Source organism: Monodon monoceros, unplaced genomic scaffold, assembly GCF_005190385.1.
Source record: "Monodon monoceros isolate NGI ecotype Baffin Bay Population unplaced genomic scaffold, NGI_Narwhal_1 Super_Scaffold_9, whole genome shotgun sequence".
NCBI lineage: Eukaryota > Metazoa > Chordata > Mammalia > Artiodactyla > Monodontidae > Monodon > Monodon monoceros.
In genome coordinates this window covers 49,536,503-49,560,553 of record NW_021703786.1, presented here as the reverse complement: position 1 = coordinate 49,560,553, position 24,051 = coordinate 49,536,503, and the positions used below count along the sequence as shown (strand labels likewise).

General features: G+C 52.8%; 1 protein-coding gene across 6 annotated transcripts in view; it reads left to right on the top strand.

Annotated features, from left to right (window-relative positions):
* RAP1GAP2 (RAP1 GTPase activating protein 2) overlaps positions 1–24,051 on the top strand; it is a 187,203-nt gene that overhangs the window by 151,415 nt on the left and 11,737 nt on the right. For all 6 annotated transcript variants that reach the window (XM_029210687.1, XM_029210685.1, XM_029210689.1 and 3 more), the window contains 7 exons: positions 1,598–1,727; positions 4,179–4,334; positions 9,547–9,618; positions 10,135–10,221; positions 11,578–11,712; positions 20,903–21,040; positions 22,801–22,919. In XM_029210687.1, the coding sequence (XP_029066520.1) occupies positions 1,598–1,727; positions 4,179–4,334; positions 9,547–9,618; positions 10,135–10,221; positions 11,578–11,712; positions 20,903–21,040; positions 22,801–22,919 (837 nt within the window). The remainder of the gene's footprint in view (positions 1–1,597; positions 1,728–4,178; positions 4,335–9,546; positions 9,619–10,134; positions 10,222–11,577; positions 11,713–20,902; positions 21,041–22,800; positions 22,920–24,051) is intronic.

Sequence of the window (24,051 nt, the reverse complement as noted above, 5' to 3'; positions counted from 1 at the left end):
CTAAGCGGACAGAAAGAATATTGGAGCTATTTCTTGGAAAGCTCTGGCCTTTGATGTTCCTTGACAAAGGCAACACTTGGGGAGGGCCTTCGGACCTGGCCAGCCTGTTCTCTGCCTTGTGGCTGGCACACGGCTGAGCCCTCAGAGTTTCCCACCTCAGCAGCCGCAGGATGTCCTAACATGTGTGAACGCACTAGCTCTGTGTCTGGCATGCAGTAGGTGCTTGATAATCACTTATTTCCTCTGCTCCCTTCTCTCCTCCTCTTCCTCCCCCTTCAAGGTCATCACTGCTGTCTGGAGCCAGTCACACATGGGTCAAAATCCCATCTCTGCCACTAATTAGCTCTATGACTTTGAACAAGTGACTTAGCCTCTGCAAGCCTCAGTTTCCTTGTCTGTAAAAAGGGAGATAAAGATAGTACTGACCCCACAAGCCTGCTGGAGAATTGAAATAGATAATGCACGTGACGCACTTAGGCCAGTGCCACGCAGAGTAAGCACTGGTCGTCATTGTTATTGTTCTTATTATACCACCTTCCATTGGCTCTGAGATGCCATCCTTATAAGATATATCCTGATTTCAGAGAGGTTAAAATGGGAAAAAATGTTCCATCTTGCAACTGATGAAATAAAGTATATTAAAACCAGGAAGGACCCCAGAGGTCATGTAATCCTATCCCTTTATTTTCAAGAGAAAGGAAACTGAGGCCTGGAAGAGATTAAGTGATATGCCCGAGGTCATGTGCTGACTTAGCGGTAGAAGCTGGTCTAGAACCTGAATGGACCTAACTCCTGGCCACATGTGTTTTCCGCCATGTGGGGCTGAGCACATTTCTGGCTTGTATTATAGTGCTTGAGGTTGGGGGGACCTGATGTTCAGGATCTGTTTTATTTCATTTTCTTAAAGGAACATGTATCCCACTCTCCTTGCTGAAGAAGATGAGCCATGGCTAGCAGCCATGTTTCTATAAGGGAAGGAGGAGCAGCTCTGAGAAGCCCACCCATTCCTTAGTATTTTTTTTTTTCCTGCCTGCAAGGAGGTAGCCAGAGAAGGGACCTCCTTGGATACCTCCCAGCTGCTGTGGTGGGGTCTCCATATCCGGGACTGGCTGGGTAGAAGTCAAGCATCTGTCCCTTCTTCTCGCTGACTCCGGATACTCCTGTGGGGCTCACCACCATCCAAAAGGATGGACGGCTGCCCTGGCTCTGGGCTGAGGACCTGGACACAGCCTTGCAGAGATCAAAGGCTTATGCCCAGCCTTGGGGGCCACTAGCAGCTGGGACGGCATTCGTCTGGGGTTGTGGATGGATGGACGACCTCTCTTCCCATGGAGTGGAGGGGACACAGCCAAGGCTTGGAATGGAGGTCCTGCCTTTGTCTTTGAAATAGTAATTTACGGTTAGAAGTCAGGGCTCATCTGCTCAGAAGAGGAGCCTTATCTGCTTTCCCAGAATCATAGTCTCTCTGCCCTCAACTCTTCCACATCTTCTCTCATTCTCCTGCCCCCGTGTCCTTAGGGAAGGTTGTACCAAGTTGCCCACTTCCCTTCTCTCTCTTTCTCTCTCTTCCCCTGGCACTTTCCCGTTCCCCTGACAGTTTCCGAGGAGGCCTGGATGTGACCCATGGACAGACGGGGGTGGAATCAGTGTACACGATATTCCGGGACAGGGAGATCATGTTTCACGTCTCCACAAAGCTGCCGTTTACCGAGGGAGACACCCAGCAGGTAACCGGGTTCAGGATGGCTTCAGGAGCCTGGGGCGTGTGAGGTGAAAGCCTGCGTCTGGTCTCCCTGGAGAACCGAGGCCGCCTTCCCCATTTTCATAATCAAGAAGCCAGTCTGTTCAACTTTGTTCCTTTTATCAAAACCTGAACTACTGTGTTATTCCACCAAGGCCGCGGGTCAGCAGCCTGTGTGGGAGGCGGGACGGGGCTCCTGGTTACCCCACTGTGACTGATGCAGAAACAGTGGCTAAAAGACTGTTTCCCAGGTGATCAGGGGCAGAGCTGTGAGCAGAGCCCAGCTGCCCTGATCGTGTAGGCTGGTGATAAAGAGTACATGACGTGGTCTGCAGGTGGTGGCTTGAAGCCAGCTCTGCCACTGAGGGGTATGTGACTCTGGGCAAGCTGGTAATCTTGTGTCCTCATTTGCCTCACCTGTAAAATGGGGATAACACCACGTACATTAGAGGGTTGTGGTGGGGATCACATAAGGTTCTGATTGTAGGGCTCAGTACGATGCCCGGCTTGTGGCAGGCTTCCTACCTCATGTCTGTTCACTGTCCAGGCCACTCTTCCTCGCCCAGAGACGTCAAGCTGGTTATTGCATGTGACACCCCCACACCCCTCTCCAGCTTGTCTAGTCATACAGCCTTACCTCTTAGGACACCTGCCGTGGGCAGGAATCCAGCCTTTTCCTTGACTGGAGAACCCTGAATGAGACCTCTGCTTCCAGTGTATTCCTCCTTTCCCTCTCATTTGCTGCTTCTGACAGCTGCACGTCCCCGGGGAGGACCTGGCTTCTTTTTCTCATCGAGCCCTGAAACCAGCAGCTGGTCCCTGGCTGTGGTCCCATTTGCCCTGTCCCACTCTTTGTACCATTTCAGTCTCCAGGAAGATAAGGAAGGAAGCTAGGCCTTTCACCAAACTCGGACCCATTTGTTTCTGAGCAGGGAGCCCAGGAGGGAGCACAGATGTAATATTGTAAACATAGTGCCTAGCTTCTTAGGAAAAAAGGAAATTGGCAAAGGAGACTGCATTTTGGCTCTAAAATAACTACTGAATGTTCCAGAAACAAATAGGAGCAGGATTCCTTTTGTGCCCAAAGTAGGTTTTCTCGCAGTGTTTTACCTTCAGCTCTTTTCCCTCACGGCCTCCCTCACCCGCTGCCCCAGCCTAAGACTGAGGACCGCTCTCTGCCTGGCTTGTTCTCAGTGTCACCTGTTAAGTGGGATGTGCACAGAGCTTGGCTCTCAGCAAGGACTGAATACATGTTAATTTCTCTTCCTAAGAAATGGGATGATGTGTGTGCCACAAGTGAGACAATTTGTAAAAGTGCCCAGCACAGGGCTTAGTATACAGCAGGTGCTCAGTAAGTGAGAAACTCAGTGGGAAACAGAGCTTACGTGCAGTAGGTGTTTAATAAAGGAACAAAGTGTAGGTAAGCACCTAGCCTGGATTTGGTATACAAGAGGGCCTTAACATTTGAAATCTTGCATGGGAACAGCCCAGTATGATTCCTGGCACACAGTAGGTGCTTGGGGACTGAGATCACCTGTGACAGCACCTGGCCGAGCTTGGGATGCTGAATCGGGGTTGTATTTCTCTCTCCCCCATGACCTCCACCAAGCCAGGTTGCCCGTATTTCTCTGAGCATGGTTCTTCTCCCTTCTGGTATAGGATGATCTGCCCCCTCCTTCCTGATCATCCACATTTCCATCAAGTGCTCCCTTCTCTCCCAGTCTCCTCTTCCAGGAAGCCCTCTCAGATTGCTACCAGGCCTTTGATTTTGCCCTCTTCTCCGCCCCCATAGTGTCAGGCACTTTGTGGGTGGTGGCTGATTTAGCATTTGCTGGCTGGTGGCTTTGTTAGTGTTCTCAGGTGGCTCCACCTGTGTTTGTGTCTCTCCCAGATCAATTACAAGCTCTCCCAGGGCAAAACCTGGCCTCACTTTTTTTTTTTTTTTTTTTTTTGCGGTACGCGGGCCTCTCACTGTTGTGGCCTCTCCCGTTGCAGAGCACAGGCTCCGGACGCGCAGGCTCAGCGGCCATGGCTCACGGGCCCAGCCGCTCCGCGGCATGTGGGATCTTCCCGGACCAGGACACGAACCTGCGTCCCCTGCATTGGCAGGCGGACTCTCAACCACTGCGCCACCAGGGAAGCCCCCGGCCTCACTTTTTAACTAGTCTCCGCGAGTCCTGAGTCAGGGCTACCTCTACGTACTATAGAGCTCAGTAAGAAGCTTGCCAGCCTCTTCCTGACAACGTAGACATTTTCCTCATTTTTTTCCTTTTTAGTGGCTTCTAGAGATTGAAAGAAAAAGCTCCTTGGAGAGAGAGGTCTCAGCGTTCTGGGGTTTTTGTATAACGATAGAATAATGAGGAATTTCCTATATAGACCTATTCTGTTTTCAGGATGTTCCTAACTGGCTTATAACAATGGAACACTTTCTGATTAGCTCCAGAGAAAGAGACACATTGGGAATGACATTGTGGCCATCATCTTCCAAGAAGAAAACACACCGTTTGTCCCAGATATGATTGCCTCCAACTTCTTACATGCCTACATTGTTGTGCAGGCTGAGAACGAGGGCACAGAGACCCCATCCTACAAGGTAAGGAGAAAGTCCCATCGGAGGAGGTGGTGGGCCCAGGCACCTCACCACACTTCATGGAATCAGCGACATCGAGCAACACCACGTCTCAGTGGCTCCTCAGACCATCCTCCGAAACGTGATAGATTTCCCACGAGTTCTCGGGTTTCTGGGGTTTGCGAGCTAGATCCTTGGAGAGCGCCTTCTGAGGTCACCTCATCCATCTTGCTGCCTTCAGGTTCCCAGCCTCTAACTCAAGGGTTGAGAAGCACCCCGTGTCCCTACGTGGAATCTGGTAATGCCATTTGCTAGAGCGAGGCAGAGCCAGAGGAGAGCAGAAAAGAGAAAGTGGAGAGGACTGTCAGGAAAGAGGAGAGGAAGAAAGCGGTGACAAACGAAGGAAGGAAAGGGAGAGATGTTCATGGTGAGAAGGGTGGAGAGCAGGGTAGACCCTGGCCGCTGGGTGGGCCCCTCTGGTTTAGCCATTCTGGGCAAATGATCTTAATTTGAAGACTCCCAGGGAGGTGGGGTTGTGAGCATCTGGGTCTAAACCTCCTGACCCATTTAGTGGGCTTTCACACTGGCTCAGAATCTTCACGGATGTAGATGAGCGTCAGCTGCCCTCACCCTGTCCCCTCCTGATGGCTGTGTCGCTAACCCTCTCCTTTGCTTCTCCATGAGGAACAATTCCAACCTCTTGGGTAACAGTTTCTCTGTATCACAGTGGTGTTGGGGGGCGTGGGATCCAAGGGAGATAGACTGAGGCAGGGTTTTTAAAGTGGATGTTAGATAGGTTTTGTTATGTATTCCTTGTAGATAAGTGCAAAATGTGAAGTTCCCATGCTTCTTTGTGTTTTCTGGGGAGAGAAGCCATAGCTCACATTCTCAGAGAACTCCCTGTTCCCCACAGTGTTAGGAACCACTTTTGTAAGGGAGAGGGAAAAGGAGCCTGGAAGAGGAAACCATAGGCCTGAAATGTTTCCTATATAATAACTTAGGCCAATGCTGGTCCCTGGGGTTCATGAGGCCATACCACTTCATAGCCATCTTTCCAGCATATCAATTTTGCTTGAATATTTTCGGAAAGAAAAATGATGTTATATAATTGTTATATCAGCACAAACCCAGGTGTATGAAGTGCAAAATTCACATCAGCTTTAAAGCCAAATGGGAGGCTTCCAAAACAGAACAAAAAAACCCCACTCTCTCTTGTTGAGGACAGCTGATTCCTTTATATGCCCACGTTCATCCTCCTCTGTCACTGAGCAGTCTTAGCTGAAAAGTTGGAGAAGCCATGGTTTGGGTGTTTCCTTCAAGGCTTTCAGCAACGGGGACATTCATTTCAAACAACGGGTTGATTAATTTGTTGGTGGAAGCAAGTGTCCTCATTCAGTGCCTACTGTGTGGGCACTTGGAAGTGACATAAAGAACCAGCTTCAGGGAAGGGACAGAAGAGGCTGTGAGGCAGTTCAGCCAGTGGGTCACTCAGACAGCCACCTGGTTCTTTTAACAGCCAGCGGTGGCAGAGACGGATCCTCAGAGTAAAGCTGTGTGATAGGAGGGCACCCAAGGCCTTCCAGGCAGTCATGTATGTACGTGTGGCTCATCTGCTGGGCCTCTGCCGGCAGAATGAGGCCTCTTGTGGACGTCTAGTATTTGCTTTTAGTTCCTGATAGGAAATGGAGTTCAGCTAACTGCCTCTCCACTTTCCAAGAGCTTTTGTAGAGTAGGAAAATACGAAAGAGAAAAATCAGAGATCCAAGAAAGCACCACCCCACCTCCAGCGTTGATGCCAGAAGTCTTTACCAAGTCTCCCTAGCCACCGTTTCTGGTCCAGGGGAAAGCACTGTCCTCAGAGAGGTGGTGAGAAGCAGAGCTCACAGGGAGAGCGGGGCTGTCCCTGTGATGTGGGACCTTGGGCTCCACCTGCCAGGCAAACATCGAAGCTGGAGGGCAAGACTGTGAGTGGGGCTGGGTCGGGGGGCAGAGGGCAGGGAGGGAGATCAGCCTTTCAAGGTGCTCCCCAGAGCTCTGTCCATCCACGGCCCCAGCAGCACCCCAGTGATGGGCAGGCTGAGGAGGACGTGGTTAGATCCCTCGGGGGGCTCCAGGTGACACGGGACCTTAGCTGACCCCTGCGCGCTTAGGGGCTATGGCAAAGGAGGGCGAGATTTCCTTGGGGGCTGGGCAGTGCCCCGGGGGGCCCCCAGTGGGGAGGACAAACAACAGGGAAGAAGAGGAAGGGTGTGAAGAACAGGGGTGGGAATGTGCAGGAAAGTGTCCCAGACCGAGAGGCTCCGGAATCTGGGGTTCTGGTCCTGACCCTGCCTCTGACTGCTGTGTGACCTTGGGCCAGTTCCTTCCCTCTCCGGGCTTCTGTTGCCTTCTGTGTGAAATGAGGAAATTGGAGTAGGCAATCTCTGAGCTCTTTCCAGTTCTGACATGCTGAGGAGGGGAAGGAAGGGGAGTTGAGAAAGAGGGGTGTGTGTGTGTGTGTGTGTGGATTAGAAAGTGGTTTGGGGGAACTCTAGTATTTCAGGTGTACTTTATTAGGTGCCCGTCAGCAGGGAAAATAAAAAAAAAAACATTGAGTGACAGTGGTTACCTCTTATTTGATCTGCGTTGGACACTGTGCTAGGCCCTTATGAGCAGTCTTCTTGAATTCTCCCAAGCCTCTGGCCAGGCAGGCCTCCATTGGCCCTGTTTACAGGGGAGCAAATTGAGGCTGAGAGCTTAAGTTTCTTTTTTTTTTCTTTTCTTTTTTTTTTTGTGGTACGCGGGCCTCACTGTTGTGGCCTCTCCCATTGCGGAGCACAGGCTCCGGACGCGCAGGCTCAGCGGCCATGGCTCAGGGGCCCTGCCGCTCCACGGCATGTGGGATCCTCCCGGACCGGGACACGAACCCGCGTCCCCTGCATCGGCAGGCGGACTCCCAACCACTGTGCCACCAGGGAAGCCCAGAGCTTAAGTTTCTTAAGGCCTGAGGCCACGGAGCCCAGAAACAGTGGAACCAGGGTCCTGTCCAGGTCTGACTGTGGCCTTCATCACAGAGCTGTCAGAGCAGGTGGGAACTTGGACCCACGATCTGGGGTGTGCATGAAACATCGCATCGAACTATGTTTCAGATGTGAATTTCATCCCCATCCTGCTAGCTTGGAAGGAAATTACAGCAGAGTCATCGCTAGGACCCTCTCCCCACCCTGTCTGAGCTCATCCTACCCCGACTCCTCAAGTTCTGCAAAGGTGTCAGGAATCTTACGCGAAGCAGACCCCGGAGGCGGGTTCCTGTCCAGGTGCCCTCTTTCCCTCACTACTGGTCTGCTGCTTGAGCAACCTTGTGGTTCTCTAAGGCTTCCAGGCCATGCTTGGACAGACGTGGGGATCTTATGAAGTCTGGAGTCCTCAGAGGCTCCCCGCCTCCCTGGTGTATTCTTATTACTTACACACCCCTGTCTCCTTCCGCTTTCCAGTTCTTGAAGAGTCTCTTCCCCAGAGTCACCTGCTGCCTCTGTCTTTCTAAGCCCTGCCCCCACCCCTGCTGGGAGGCCTTGGCTGGATTTAGAAAACAGGAAGGTGAGGTTGTGTTCAAGCAGCTTCTGCTTTCAGCTCGGCAGCCCAACCGTCCCCAAGAGGAGGGAACAACAAAGGCCCAGGTGTTTCGCTGGAAAGGGGTCAGGAGAGGGAGCGCGTGGGGATAGAGAGTCGCCATCAGAGGAAGGATCCTGTCTCCCGCCTGTCTGACCCGGCTGCTGCAGTGGGCGCGTGGGCGCGTCTGGCTGGGAGACTCGGGTGGATTTAAGAGCTTATCTGCAGCTCCTTACCCGGTCGGCACAGACTACTCCAATGCGAGCCTGAGAAGGAAGGGGCATCGGGGTGGGAAGAGGGGAGAGCTGGGCCTGGCCTCTGGCCTCATCCTCGCCAGCAGCCCGTCAGTGGCCTTCCCCCTCCCTCTCCCCCAATTTTGGCTCCTTGGGTGGAATTCTTGACTTGTGCCACGGGTGCACGGTGGGTGGTGGAGGGGGAACTGTTTGGCAGCTGGAACCAGCCAGAAATCACGTCAGCCAAGCACGTACCATTTCCTGACTCCGGGCACTGCCGTGTGGGCCATGGGGACAGTCTTGCACTTGGGGAGAGAAAGTCATGTAGACCAGCCCTCTCCCGCTCCCTTTCCCTGCAGACCCTGGCTGGCCTTTCCTTGGCCTGGCTCCGAGCTGCCTGCTCACCCGGTCTGGCAGACTCTGCATCTGCCCTACTTCACAGGCTGGGGAGGCTGGCGGCATGCCAGGGCTGGGCTCGCGTCAGCAGCCACCGGGGAAGGGAGAGGGCAGAGTCTCCAGAGAGGCCTGCAGCCTCGGGGGCTGAGAACAGGTGACACCAGGGCACCTCCGTGCAGAGAGGAAAAAGGGAGGTGTGGGACCTGTCCTGAGCCTGGGAGACCCTCACACAGAGCGCCTTGGTGTCCTTCCACCCCCAATTCCCAGGCCGGGCCCTGGCGCTCTGTTAGTTCCAGCCTTGCCCGGCCTGACCGACCCTTTGTGTCTGAGACCAGGGCTCCCAAACACCAGTCCACTGACCGCACAGAAGCTCTCAGGTGCGTTTAATGGTTGCAGATTCCTGGCTCCACCCCAAAGCTGCTGATTCAGTAGGTTTGGGGTGGAGCCCACGCAATCGATATTTATTTTTAAACACTTGAAGTGATTCTGACGTCTGGCCAGGTTTGGGAGTCAGTGTTGTTGGAAAGAATCCCAGAGCGGGGTCGGGGTGCTCTGGACTCTCAGTTCATCTCCGGGGCTGATCTCCTGTGTGCCTTTGAGGCTCCACGGCTCTGGGCATCTGTTTCCTCATCAGGAATCCAGGGCTAATGATTCTGCTGGTGCCTTCTCTGTAGGATTAGCATCCCAGTCGAATGAGGTAATGCGATAGCATCTCCTGGGCTCTTGTACTACATTAGAATTAGGGTTTCCAGGCTGCTCTTCAGCCCTGTCCGGTCGTCTTGCCAAACTTGCTTCCGGCCTCCAGGAATGCAGATGAGGGTATGGGGATGGCTCCATGCCATCCAGCCCCACTTCTAGGAACAGTGACTCGGGTGTGCCAATGATGGTCCTTTATTTGTATTCCGGGAAGGGGAGGAGGGAGAAGGGGAGTAGGTCCCCTAGGACCAGGGCTCGGAACTCTTGTCATCCTCAGCTTGGGTCTCCTCCCTCCTGGCCCACACCGAGCTTCTGCGTTTCAGGTCGCAGTCACCGCACGGGAAGACGTGCCGGCCTTCGGCCCACCTCTGCCCAGCCCCCCTGTTTTCCAGAAGGTAAGAAATTCTCCTTTCTGCTCCTCTCATGTCCGAGACGCCAGGTTTTCACACCTGAGTGTCAGCGGTTGCAGGGGCGCTGAATTGGACTAGAGCTTTAGGAGAACCTTCAGCAGGGTTGGGGAATCTCCTCACTTGGGGTCTCTCCCCACCTCTCCTGGTGCCGCCAGCCTGGCCCAGCACAGGGCCTTTTGTCAGGGTGTTTGATACTGGGGTTGCCTTTCTGCTAAAAGAAGGGTTTTTATGCCATGCTCCAGTCCTAGGAGGCTTGGGCACAGATGGGCTTCCAGTCATGGAAATGCCACTGTGGGTGTGGAGGGTTGGTTTTCCCAGCACCAGGGAAGCTGGTGTCCATGTTAGCGTCTTAGCAGGTGGGCTTAGGCTGGGCTAGAACTGATGAAATGTCGGAAGGGGACCTTTCAGGGGCTCTCCCAAGACCCCCTCTTCTGCCTACCTCTTCCTGTGGCTGAAGCCCTTTGGGCAACAGCTAAGGGTGGGGTGTCTTGTCTGTTCCAGGGCCCGGAGTTCAGGGAGTTTCTCCTCACCAAGCTCACCAATGCAGAGAATGCTTGCTGCAAGTCAGACAAGTTTGCAAAGCTGGAGGTGAGAGCGCGGTTTCTGATCTTCCTCCTGCCCTCCTGGACAGCCTTTCCTGGAGGCCTATTCTTGGGGGCTGTTTAAGGTGGGGAAGCACCATCTTTGCCCTTCTGAGCCTTCAACCTTGTGTTGATATGGAGCTCTTTCTTCTTGCGGGAATTCCTTCCAAACTTCAGGTCTAGTCAACCATTCACCAATCATTTAATTGAGACTAGGTGTACTAGGCTCTGTTCTGTTCCCTGGGATACTGGGATATGTGAGGCACAGTATCTGCCCTTATAGAGCTCATAGGCTGATGGGAGACAGGTATGATGCCGTGAGCTGGACTGTGATGGAGACCAGCACAGAGGCTGCTTCTGCTGACGGGGAATGGAGGGTGTGTTCAGGGAAGGCTTCTTGGAAGAGGTGGCCCTTGAGCTGCTGAGTCTGGATATCTGATGAACCTTTTGCCAGGAGGAAAGAGTGGGGAGGGTTATTCCAGGCATGAGAAACAGCATGAGCAAAGGCCAGGCAGATTCAGAGTGTGACTTTGTGAGGGAGCTGCAGAGGGTTGGATGTGGCCTAAGAAGGATTCATGTGAGGCCTGGAATGGTGGGAGGCCCACCTAGAGATGCTAGTTGGGTCAGATCAACTAGAGCTAGAGGTGATGAGTCCCTAATAAAGTTCAGGAGGAGGTGGGAGAGAGGGTAGATTGAAGGCGAGAAGGGCAGGAAGCGTGACCAGTTAGAAGCTATTACAGGAGTCCAAAAGAGACAGTGACAGTGCGCTTACAACCAGGCACAGGAAATGGTCAGAATCAGGAAGACCTGATGGACTCCAGTATATAAGGGTAGGGGTAAGTGGGATTGGTGGGGTGGCTCTTGGGCCTTTGTCTTGGGCTGTTTGCTGACATGGGGACCGCTGGAGATGAGTTCTGTTTGGACCTGCTGATTGGAGGTGCCTGCAAAGGCTGGGTTGTGGAAAGGGCTGGTCCTGGTCTGTGTGAATGGCGCCCCCTGGAGGCTGTATACATAGCCCTGGACGCACATCTGGATGGAGAAGAGCTGCGGGCAGTTGGGTACGTGGAGGCGGCACCCGGAGCAGAGATCTGGGCTAGGAGTCATCAGGGCAGAGCCATGGGAGGGCAGGATGGCCCAGGGAGAAGAGGCAGAGGGAAGAGCGCAGAGGGCCTGGCCCGGAGCTGTAGTGTTAGCTGCAGCATTTGTGAGAGTGGATCTCAGCCTGGATATCGGTCCATACCATTGCCGGGATGCAGCTGGCCAGAAGAACAGCCCTTGGGCCAGGTGTCGGGAGCCCCCCAGGGAGAGGGCACAGCTCTGTCGTCAGTGCCAGCTTCACAGCCCCCACCCTCTTCCCTTCCAGGACCGGACGAGGGCCGCCCTCCTGGACAACCTTCACGATGAACTCCACGCCCACACTCAGGCCATGCTGGGACTGGGCCCAGAAGAGGACAAGTTTGAGAATGGGGGCCATGGGGGATTCCTGGAGTCTTTTAAGGTACGGGCACAAGAGCGGCCGGGGATTGCTAGGGCAGGGAGGCGGGGGCCAAACAAGGGACGACAGCAGGGCAAAGTCCACGTGACCCTGAGACCAGAGCCCGAGTGCCAGCCAGCGGTGGCAGGACCGGCAGGGGCATCACAGATGTTTGCAGAGGGCAGGGGTCTCAGGAAGTGTGAGCGGTCAGAGCAGCCGACAGTGTCTCTGGCATCTTCCACATCCTGTCTTTGATCTGGATCATCTCCTCATCAGACTCCTGGAGTCTGGTAAGAAGGAACAGGGGAAGAGTTAGTAGCAGGAGAGGAGCCCGTGCAAGCCAAGAACATTCTTGCTTTCATCTGCCTCTTTCTGTGGTTGGGGAGCCCAGGGCAGGATGGCAGGAGCAAGGAAACCAGCCTTAGGAATCTTCAGCAGCCGGTGTGGGAGACTGCAAGGATCGTTCTCAGTTGCCAGGGCAGTGGAGGACCTGGCCAGGGCTGGTGGGATGGAGTTACAGGCAAGTCCTCGGGGACTTTGCCAAGGGAAGAGCTTTCTAACCAGAGTGAGCTACTAAAATAAGTAGTGAGCTTTCTGTCCCTGGAAGTATTCAAGTAGAGCTTGGACAGACACTTAGCTGGCGTGGGGTAAAAAAGGTTCATCATCACATGCTTGCCAAGTGCACGCTGGTCCACCCAGCACTTAACACCCGGCATCCGATTTGAGGCTGGCTGTAATCCTGTGCAGTTGGCAGAACTTGGGTCTTGTTATTTTTCACTCACACACGGGGGGATAGGCTGAGAGAGGCGGATGGGCTGCTCAAAACGTTACACCTGCAGGAGAGGTAGAACCTTGTTTCAAACCCAGGTTTTCTGATCTTTAGGTCAGTGTTCTGCTGGATTGCCCATTGCAAAATGATTTGTAAAGCTACCCTTTTGGTGGCGGTATGTGTGGGGTGAGGGTTAGACCTGCCTATATTAGAATCCCAGCTCTGTGCGATCCTGGGCATGGTCTTTAAAGTCTCTGAGCTACAGATTTCTTTTCTTTCTTTTTTTTTTTTACATCTTTATTGAAGTATAATTGCTTTACAATGGTGTGTTAGTTTCTGCTGTACAACAAAGTGAATCAGCTCTATGTATGCATATATCCCCAAATTCCCTCCCTCTTGAGCCTCCCTCCCACCTTCCCTATCCCACCCCTCTAGGCTGTCATAAAACATCGAGCTGATCTCCCTGTGCTATGCGGCTGCTTCCCGCTAGCCATGCATTTTACATTTGGTAGTGTGTATATGTCAATTGAGCGACAGATTTCTTATCTACAGCACAGGGGTGATCCATAGGACCTCTGTCATGGAATCAGTGGGAAGACTCCTTGAAATAATGCCTGGAAAAGTACATGTGGCCTGGAATACAAGAAATGCTCAGTAGAAGTGTTAGCTGTTATTACTGTTTTCGTGGAAAGTGAAAGCTTAACATACATTATTCCATTGAAAGCCTCATGACTGCCCTCTGTGCCCTGTGAGAAAGGCTATTATTATGGGCATAATAATTTTGGTATGATAATTCATACCCAATTTTAATAATGATGGGTGTGATTTTACATGCGAGGAAACTAAGACTCAAAGAGACAAAGCAATTTGTCCCAAGTCACCCAGCAGACAGGGGAGTTGAATCCAGGTTTGCCAGATTCCAGAGCCTGCGTTCTTAACAGCTACATGACACTGCCTCCTGGTTCCTGACTCCATTAAGATTCCACCCATGCTAGCCCAGCCCGGGCAAGCCTGGGGTCCGTCCCTCGCTGCCAGGCTGGACCACAGAGAGCAGGGCAGAGCTCTGATGGCCTAGTTGGGGTCAGCTGCTGAGATTCCTCATGGGAGTGGGGGTAGGGGCTGAGCTGCTCGCCTAGGCTGGTGGGAGATTCCTGGGGCATCTGTTTCAGTTGTGATGGACCGTGGCAGCCAGGGTGAAATAGAAATTGGGAAATCAAGAAGAAAGGGGGATGAGGGATAAGAGACGAGATGAAAGGGGAGGAAAGAGGGAGCCGGGTTGGCTAGCCCAGCCGAGAGAGGGGTGAACGTGACACCTGGTCATTAGGAAAACCTTTGTAGGCTCTGCCCCCCATCATAGCAAGTGTATCAAACCGTTCCTGCATCCCACAGTCAATGTAATTTATGTAAGACTTGAGCTCCAGTTGACTAGCTAACCTCATGTTATATTTTGCAGACATGTAAGGAAGCAAATTGCTTTCAGTTTTGCAGGTTTCTTTCTGTATTTGGGAGTTAATAATGATTTTTTTCAGATTTCAAATATTTTTATAACCTGGAAAAGCTTGTAGGCTGTGGACAGTGGATAAAATAGCCCAGCAGCTCCAGACAGGTTGTGAGTCTAAGGGCCATTTGTCCAGGCCCTTCCCTCCAGCAGGAGAAGCAGTTGATCTGTCCTTGACTCCACAGGGTCTGACTAAAGGGCTTTCCAAGAGAGATGCTTCAAAACTTTATCATCGCTTGTCTTTGATCCTATAATCCAGGGAACTCATCTTTTCAACCCTAAATCCTTCCATCTGTAGGCTGAAGATAGACCCACTTCTGCATTCTGCTTCCCTGCTTATCTCCGAGGTAGCACTGCGGGGCGAGGGAGGGGATGGTCACAGTCACGTAGTCACGGTCATGGTCAGTCACACAGAGTAAGCCTTCAGAGCTCTGCCGGTTATGATCAGCTTTTCTGCAAACACTGCTGGGCTTACTCTTTTGCCCTGTCCCTTCCGTCATTGCCCTCACGTCTCCCAAGCTGGGGGCAGGCCAGGCTTAGCAGCATGGAACCCAGTGGCTTGAGGGATTCTGATGTTTGGGTCTTGCCTGTGGCCAGGCCTGTGGTCTGACCCAGCTCAGGAAACTGTTTCTAGTTTTGGTATTTCTTCGTAGGCCCCTAGGATGGCGCTGTGTGTCAGAATCATTGGCATTCCCTTGGAGTTCCTCACCCAGACCTCCATGGGATCCCACTTGTAGGAATGGTGCATGAAGTGACTCCAGGAGGAAAAGTTGCACGTTTCATCTCGTTCCTGTCAAATTTTCATCTCACAGGTTCAGGGAAACATAACTAAGAATTCCCAGGACTAAGAGTGATCTCAGCCATCTCTGCCCTTGCCTCTGTGACTGTTCTGCCCCCACTATCCAGGGCAGTGACCCTCTGTCTCTGTCCCAAGGAGCAGACCCATCACTGCCGTGGGCTGTGCTACCTGGCACCTCACACTACTTAGATTAGCTCTTTGCATCTTACTTCAATCCCACTGGCTCTAATTTAAGCTTTTCTCTCATGAGAAACAGAACCATTGGTTTATGGACATCTACACCTGCTTCTCAAACTGAGGTGTTTGGAGATATTCTCAGGAATCTGCCAGTTCTACGAACAGTTTAAAGTTTAGCATTTTTACTTTGGATGATAATCTAAATATATATTTAGATTAAATATATATTTGCCATTAAACTCACAATTAAAAGACATTTCTATGGAATAAGTAGGTTTATTGCAAATGCAGTCCATGGGACCACTGCTGTTGGAGGTCCGTGGACATACTTTTGGAGTCTTGCAAGAAGAGTTTTCTATATAAAGAAGTGTACATTACTCACCTTTGAAAAATACTGATCTCTAGACAGTTGTTCTCAAATGTCATTCTCAGGCACTGCCAGCCGTTCATGGTGTTTTTATTGGTCCGTAATGAAATGAGTGATGCTACTTGATGTATCCACATGCTTTGTACCTAAAACAAATGTGAGCCATGTCTTAAGAAACACTGAGCTAGCCCTGTCCTCTGCTGACCTCATCATGCAGAAAGGGGATGCAGGCCCAGGGAGGGGAAGGTCACCCAGTGTCATTGGAACTGGGACCACAGCAAGCAGGGAGTTGTCAGGTGACTTTCTCTAGCATCTGAGGGACTGTGATAGTTGATGCACTGGTCTGATCTGACCCCTAGTGGCAGGAAAGGAGCACCAGGCTGCAGAAATCCCTGCAGAAGTACCTGCAGGCAGGCCAGCCCTGGAGCTCATGGATTGGAGCTCTGGTCTTTCGGGGTGGAGATGCAGAGGGATAGTTCCTTCTCCCGTTGGGCTGCTAGAGGGACAGAAGACCCTGTTCTGGACCTAGTACTTCCTGATTAGGAGCCATCTCAGCAGGACAGCAATTAGCATCTTTCTCTCCAAGGGCCCCTGCCTCTGTTGCTTGCCTGGTACCGATAGGCATGTCCCCTTCAGTGCTCATCCCTGTGCACTGTGTCCCTTAAGTTGAGTTTGTTAAATTGAAACACTCACGAAACCCATTTAAGCAAGCGAGGTTTGTGGTTGACCCAGAGGATGCGTGCTCCCTCGATGATACCAACGGGTGCTCATTCCCCCTGGGTGAAATGAAGTGACATAGCAGGTACCGAGAAAGTGACTCCCTCTCTCTTTTCTGACTCCCCCAAAGGAGAACTCTTTCGAACGTAAGCCGGGAGGTGAGCTGAGGGCAGGGAAACCCTGGTGACTGGGGTTGGTGATTGGCTGGGAGGAGAGCAGACTGTGAGGACAGGTAGGGACAGCTGTGTGAAATGTGGAATAGACAAGTCTAAGACTCCAGGGGCCAGAAATGGTAAGATTTCAGGTCAGTGCACTGAAGACCTTTCCAAAGGTCAGGCTGTCCGCTGCTGGAACAGGCAGCCTTGAAAGCAGTGAGCAGCCTGCCCCTGGGAAGATGCGAGCAGAGGAGTGGTGCACCATGGCCTGGATGTACAGGGGCTGAGTGGGAGCGGGTCCAGATGGTCCCTGCAGAGCTGATGCCCCTGCGAAGGGTTCACATGCCTTTTCCCTCTTCCCTGCCCTCCGTTCTTGTCTTCACCCTTTACCTGATCTGCCCAGCTTGAAAAGGCTGGTACTTCCAGCTCTATATCACATTGAAACGTGGAATACCTGAGACCTTGTCACTGGGTGATTTTGTCCAAATCAAGCATTACTTGAGGATTTTGAAGTAGCCATAGTCTCTCTCTCCTTTGGTCCCTAAGCGTGGGGGAGGAGGGCTGACCCTGAACAAGCAGGTGACACACCAGGTGTCCTGTCTCATGTCATCCTCGTGTTTACAGACGAGGGGACTGTCTCCAAAAGGTTCACATAGTGTGCTTGGAAGAACCAGCATTCAAACCCCTTCGTGTTTGCTTTGAGCAGCAGATGGCTCCCCTGCACGTCCCTGGAATTCCATGTCAGCCCATTATCTCCTCCAACTTATCTAGTTGACTCAGACAGCAGCACCAAGGGCATTCAAGAAGATCCTTCCCAGACTGCTGGAGACGTCTGGGGGGAGAGGTGCTGAAGCTCCATGGTTTCTGGTCACCCTTAGTGCATCAACCAGTTGAACTCTATGTTCAATATGAACCACTTTTGGGGATCCTGGGACCCTTCTATCTGGGGCCCAGGTTCTGATTTGGGTCCTGGCTCCATCTCTTACCTGAGGTGTGACCTGGGTAATCTTTTACCTTTAGGGACCTTTTCTTTTATTTATTTATTTTTGGCTGCATGTGGTCTCCGTTGCTGCACGCGGGCTTTCTCTACCTGCGGCGAGCGGGGGCTACTCTTCGTTGCGGTGCGCGGGCTTCTCATTGCAGTGGCTTCTCTTGTTGCGGAGCACGGGCTCTAGGCACATGGGCTTCAGTAATTGAGGCACGTGGGCTCAGTAGCTGTGGCTCGCGGGCTCTAGAGCACAGGCTCAGTAGTTGTGGTGCATGGGCTTAGTTGCTCCGTGGCCTGTGGGATCTTCCCAGACCAGGGCTCGAACCCATGTCCCGGGTACTGGCAGGCGGATTCTTAACCACTGCGCCACCAGGGAAGTCCTGGGACCTTTTCTATCAGTGCCATCCTCTCTGCATCTCAGAGTGGCAGGATTTAGTAAGATCATGTATGTGGAGCTCAGTAGACCAGATACCATCACACAGGGCTTATGACCCATGTCAAATCTTCTCTGGAAAGAGACATCGAGGAACAGATTACAATATAAATGATTAATTAACATGTCATTGTTGATGACTATAGTGGGGGCAGCACATGAGGACACCAATGGAATGAAATGATGCTGAGATTTATGGAGCACTTGACTCATTTAAGGAACCTTGATGTTTATCCAGGGACCCCTCAGAGTGGTACCCCACCTCTCCTGCCCTCAGTTCTCCAAAGGGTTTGTGACTTAATGATCTTTGCAGGATGAAATGAATAGAATGTGCTGGCGATTTTAACCATGTTGCAGGAAACTGTTGCTAGGGGACTCTGTTCTGTGGTCTAGAAAGGGAGAGAGAGGGAGAGAGATGAGGTCCCTTAAGGGGTGTCTTTGGCTCAGACGGGAGAGCCTAGGTGACATCAGGAATACAAGGCTGGTAGGCTCCATGCTTATTTGCAAACAGTCCTCCTTTCTGAATCAGCTTCCCTCGTCAGGACAGAAAGGCAGGCGGGTTGTGGTCCTTGGCTGGGTCAGAGATTAGAGAATTCCTGACCTTGGGGAGAGACCCCAGGGGTATCTGCTATTTGGGTTGGGAGCAACATTCGTGCTAATTTCTTGGGGCCACCTTGCCATAGACCAAGCTCTTCTCTCGATACTTCAAGGGAGGGAAGGAGGTTAGTTCTTCCACACGAGACCATCTGGAGGTTGGCACGTGGAGCGTGTAAGCCGACACGTGTGTGCGAGTGCGGGAATGAACCCAGTGAGGATGAGAGCAGCGTCCTTCTACGTCAGTTTTCTGGAGCTGAGGTTCTGCTGGCTCACACAGTAAGGGAAATCCATTAGTTCCCTTAAAGTAGGGCCCAGGGTGGCTCGCGGTCACCCGGCCTCCTTCCCCTTTCCCCTCTGCCGTCCCCTGCTCATCAACTTTACCTCTCAGGCCTGACCCCTCACGGCCCCAAGGTGGCTGCTACGGTTTCAGGAGCAGACAAGTCACATCCCTTTTGGGAACAGCCCCCAGCAGATGTCCCTTCATGTTCCAGTGGCAAGGGGATGGGTGATGTGACTACCTTAGATGGATCATGATTTACTCCTTTGTCTCTTGGAGGAAGAGAGGGACATTGGATCAACAGTGGCTCTGCCAGCAAGGGATGTGGGGGGAGGGGGAGGGCAGCTGTATGTGAGCAACTGGTGATACCCGCATCCTTGTGTCTTTGCACGTGGACCTGAGGCCCTGGGGCCTCGGATGACTAATGAATGCAGAGGGCGCACCCGCGGGCCCTGGGTCTTTAGCATTGCCCTACTTGCAGGAACGTGTCTTGTTCCCCCAGCTGACTTGTATGTTCCTTGGAGGTAGGTGTCTTCCACTCCTTTGACTCCCTTCCCGTTATTCTCCCAGTTCCTGGCACAGTGCCGGGCACACGAGAAGTTCGCAGCAAATGCTTCTGATCAACAATAAGAATAGCCACGTTTATGGGGTACTTGCGATGTGCCGGGCCCTCTGCTAAGAGCTCTACATGGATGCTCACCACAGCCCCACAGGGTAGATTTCCTCCATCCCATCTCACAAGCAAGTCTCAGAAAAGATGAGGAACCTACCAGGGGCACCAGCTAATGGGTGATGGAGCAGAGACCCCAGATATAAATTCTGGCAGTTGGACCCTGGCACTCCATGCTTGTGACTGCTAAGCTGCATTGCCACCTGGCTGCATTATTATTATTATTATTATTTTGCGGTACGCGGGCCTCTCACTGTTGTGGCCTCTCCCGTTGCGGAGCACAGGCTCCGGACGCGCAGGCTTAGCGGCCATGGCTCACGGGCCCAGCCGCTCCGCGGCATGTGGGATCCTCCCGGACCGGGCCACGAACCGGTGTCCCCTGAATCGGCAGGCGGACTCTCAACCACTGCGCCACCAACAGGAAGCCCCCTGGCTGTATTACTGAGTGGCCGAATGAGTGATTAAAGGGAAGTGATGGGAGGGTTTGGGGGTTACTAGAGAGAAACTTCCCTTCCTAGACTCTCAGGTCATCTTTGAAGGCCTCCAGAACCACGGAGCATCATCCACATGGTAGGTAGGATCCTGTGGGACTTCCCTTGTCAGGAAATCCTCCCTTGGGTCGATCTGAGAACTGCCACTGCCCTTGGGTCCAGTTCCAGACCAACGTAGGCCTGCAGGTCCCTCCCTGCTGCTGGCTCAGCAATCTTGATTTTAGCTCTTCTCATTCTTGCATGCTCTGTGACAAGCCCCTGACCTCCTGGACACTTCAGTGTTTGCCCACGTACCCTTTGCTCTTCAGTGGCCCTAAGTGGGCCTAAGCAGTTCTGTGCTCCGAGACCCCACGCCTCCACCCGGTCTGAGTGTGCATCTCCTCCACTAGCAGCTGTGCCAGGTTTCAGGCTTGTCTTCACAACTTCTTAAGCCTCTGCAAGTGTGCGGGAAGGCTTGATGCACAGAATAGTAAGAGCCCCGTATGGTTCAGCAAGGTGAGCGTATTCCACGTTGCACAAAGTGCACTTCGGGATGACGGCAGAAGGGCTATCCAGTGTTTAAACACAGAAGCACACTTAGCTTTCTGCAAAGAAAAGAGTCAAATCGGGGGATCCGGGCTTCCTTGGTGGCGCAGTGGTTGAGAGTCCGCCTGCCGATGCCGCGGACACGGGTTTGTGCCCCGGTCCGGGAAGATCCCACATGCCGCGGAGAGGCTGGGCCAGTGAGCCATGGCCGCTGAGCCTGCGCGTCCGGAGCCTGTGCTCCGTAACGCAACGGGAGAGGCCACAACAGTGAGAGGCCCGCGTACCGCAACCATTTTAGTTGAGGAAGCTGTAGCTTGGAGAGGTGGTAACTAGACCTGGGTCACCTGGGTTTAGTGAGCTGTCCAAACCTCACTCTCCTCACCTGTAAGATGAGGATAACAGCCTTTGCCCACCTTGCTGGGAGCTGGGGCACTGACCCCTCAGACTCCCCCTGGCCGGTGTCCTCCCTCACCTCTGCCTGCAAAGAGCCACCCATTCCCAGAGCATAGGATGGAATATGTGAAAATTCTCTGCAAACTGTAGTGACTGTAGTGTGGGCCACTGAGAGAGAGAGAGAGAGAGAGAGAGAGAGAGAGAGAGAGTGTGTGTGTGTATGTGTGTGTGTGTGTGTGTGTGTGAATATGTGTGCACAGGCTGAAGGCTGTGTCTGCAGACCCTGTCAAGTGGGACAAGGTCATCGAGAGGGACCAGACTCCAACCCTTAGGCCCCTGTCACCTGCTCTCCCCACAGAGGGCCATCCGTGTGCGCAGCCACTCCATGGAGACCATGGTGAGCAGCCAGAAGAAGCAGCATGGCGGGGGCATCCCCGGCAGCCTCAGCGGGGGCATCTCCCATAACAGCATGGAGGTCACCAAGACTACCTTCTCGGTGAGAGCCGCAGGCCCTGGGGCAGCACGTGGGTCCCAGGGAGGGTCCCCCAGGCCTCAGTAGGGGAGGCTTGGGCCAGGTGATGAGACCAGTGATGACAGAGGGAAACTGAGGCTGTTTTGGGGGGTGATCCCAGGCCCTGCCCTCTGAAATGGAGCCTCCATCCCAGGGAGCGCCTGGGGCTGGCCCTGCCTAGAGGCCCTCCCGTTGTCCTGTTCTCTGAGTTTCCTCAACAACTGGGCCTCCTCCTGAAGGCCAACCCTGCAAAATGGACCTGAAGCGAGTTTCTTTGCTTGGGAGCTTGGGACCCGTGACTGTGAGAAGGGTGTCCTTGCTTTGTTATTATTAATGATAACAGTAGCTGCCCTCCACTTGCTGTGCACCAGGCACTGAGCTATGTCACGGACTTTATCTCATCCGATCCTGTGACAGCTGTCTGAGGTAGGTATTGATGTGTTTGTTCTCCATTCCTCCTTGAGGAAAAGGAGGCCCAGAGGTTTTAAGTAACTTGCTACAGGTCACCCAGGTAAGCTGAAGAGCTGAGATTTGAATGCAGGTTTCCCTGATCCAAAGTCGAAGCTCTTAGTCACTGTGTAGACAGTTCCCAAGGAGAGAGCCTGGCAGGTCTGTGGGTTCAAGTGTGGTCTGCTCACACCAGGGGCTGGCCAGGGAAGGAACCAGTCAGTCCTTTTAAAAAGCAAAGTGACTTTGGATTTGTATAGACTAGTCTTTTCTTTCTTTTTTTCTTTTTTCTCTTCTCTTCCTTTCCTTTCCCCTCTTTTCTTTTTTCTTTTCATAGTGGAACACATCCATCATGATACCAACGATTAGTATTTTAAATGGTCTTGCATAATTCATTTAACTTACCAAGTATTTTCATAGCTATTATCTGGTTCCTCCCAGAACGTCTATGAAGTGAGCAGGGCAGAGCAGTTATCTTCATTCTGTGGGTGAAGAGACTGAGGCCCAGAGAGTTTTGTCACTTACCCAAGGTTGCACAGCATGTGGATGGCAGAAGTTGGGGCCTGGGTTAGAAGCCTGGTGGGCTCTAGAGATTGGCTGTAGGCTCTTGTCTCCCCGTCCTCAGTCTCTCACCTCTCCATGGTCCCCCTGTGTGTGGCTGAAGCAGGGCCATGTTCTTGGGCGGCTCCCCCTTTGCCCGGGGCTGCGTGTGGACCTGGTTCTGCGGCTCCTGATCTGTCTTATTATTGTGACACCAGCTTGGACCCATTTCTTTGTGAGCAGCTGATGGAGAGTCAGGAGCCCTGGGCTCTTGTGCTCACCTGCTGGTGATTTGCTATTATGACCTTGGCCGAGTCTCCTCGCCCCTTGCCCCTCGGCTCCACGGCTTTTTCGTTGGTAAAGCGTGAGGCTGGACCTGGTCTCTCCCTGGGCTCTCAGCTTTGTGGTTCTCAGTCTGTGACCCCGAGTCATCCTGTCCTTATAAATATGCAGGGCTCTCCTGAGGGTGGCCCCGACCCCATGTTCCTCCAAGAATTCTGGTCTTTGGTAGATTGTTACCTGGGGCCATGAGGTTTGGCTCAAGAACCCAGGAAAACATGCTGCAGGTGGCTTGAATCTTAGGGTCCCAGATCCCATTACTAGATCCCAACCTTCCTGGCTGGCTCGCTGTTTTCTGGGATCTCCTCCAGGCCAGCTGGGGATTGCAGGACCTATTGTAGACCAGAAAGGGGGCTGAGAGGAAGGAGAGCTGCGTTTGGGGGTGTGGTCAGCACTCATTCTGGCGGTTTCTTTGACAGCCTCCGGTGGCAGTGGCAACAGCGAAGAACCAGTCACGGAGCCCCATCAAGCGGAGGTCGGGGCTCTTCCCCCGTCTGCACACGGGCTCTGAAGGCCAAGGGGACAGCCGGACACGATGGTAACTGTGCCTTGTGGGGGTTGTCAGCTCTCACCACTGCGGCAGCCGTCAGGTGCCATCCTTGGGGAGGGCTTTGCGTAGGTTCAGGAGATGCCTTCCTTTTGACCCTGTTCCCTCCTCCAGGAACCTGCACACCCCCGTCACCCACTCAGCTCCTTATCCACCGAGGCACATTTGCCTGGTCTCTGCATGGGACTTTCCAAAGTTGTCCTTGTTGCCTTTTGACCCAAACTAGAAACATTGCTTGGATTCTTTTTTTTTCTTTGCCTCCTTTTTCAGTGCTTACTCAAATGTCCGCTCTTATGGAAACCTTCCCTGATTCTACCAGGCAGAGTTCATCAAACTTTCCTCTGGGCTTCTAGAATGTTCTCTCTCTCTCTTTTTTAAAGCAACTCTCATATTGCATCATACTTAACCAGTTCCAGCTAATGGACTTTCTGATCCTTTAATCACTGAGCCCTCTTGTCATTTAATTTGGCAAGCAGCATCGCTGAGTGCCTGCCGTGTGCTGGGCTCAGTGCTCTGACAGAGCTACAGAAGATGCAAACCTGCCTTCCAGAAGCTTACAGTCTTGTGAGGGAAAGGGAGGCTTTTAGGCTGATGTCCAGGCCTCCAAGTTGTCTGTCTGCAGCCCTGGATGGCCCCATCCCCTGAGCTTGGGCGTGCAGGACCAGGGGCAGGTTTATGGAGGGGGATGAAAAGCTGTTTGTACACGTGAGTGAGTCTTTGTGGGCCCCCCAGGAGAGAAGGGCAGAATTGGGGGTGGTCAGAACTGCAGGTCTTGAGCTTAGGAGAGAGACCTTGACTGGAGAAGAAGAGATGGGAGTCCCTGGGGGTGGAGGTGGTGTTTAGAGAGGGACCAAGGAATACAACCACACAGGGGGTTGTATAGAATGCCTGGGGAAGACCTGCGTTTAAGGGCAAGTGGAGAGAGAAGAGCCGGTGAAGAAGACTGGGAAGAAGATGAGAGAGGAGAGAGCCTGGAGGTGTAGGGGTGAGGGGGTGGATCTTAGAGGCCAGGAGAGGAGGCGTTCCAGGAGGGAGGGGCAGCTGTGTCAGGCACGCAGAGAAGTCCAGCTCAATGACCCAAACCCCTGCTCGGGTTGACAATTAGGAGGTCAGTAGCAACCTC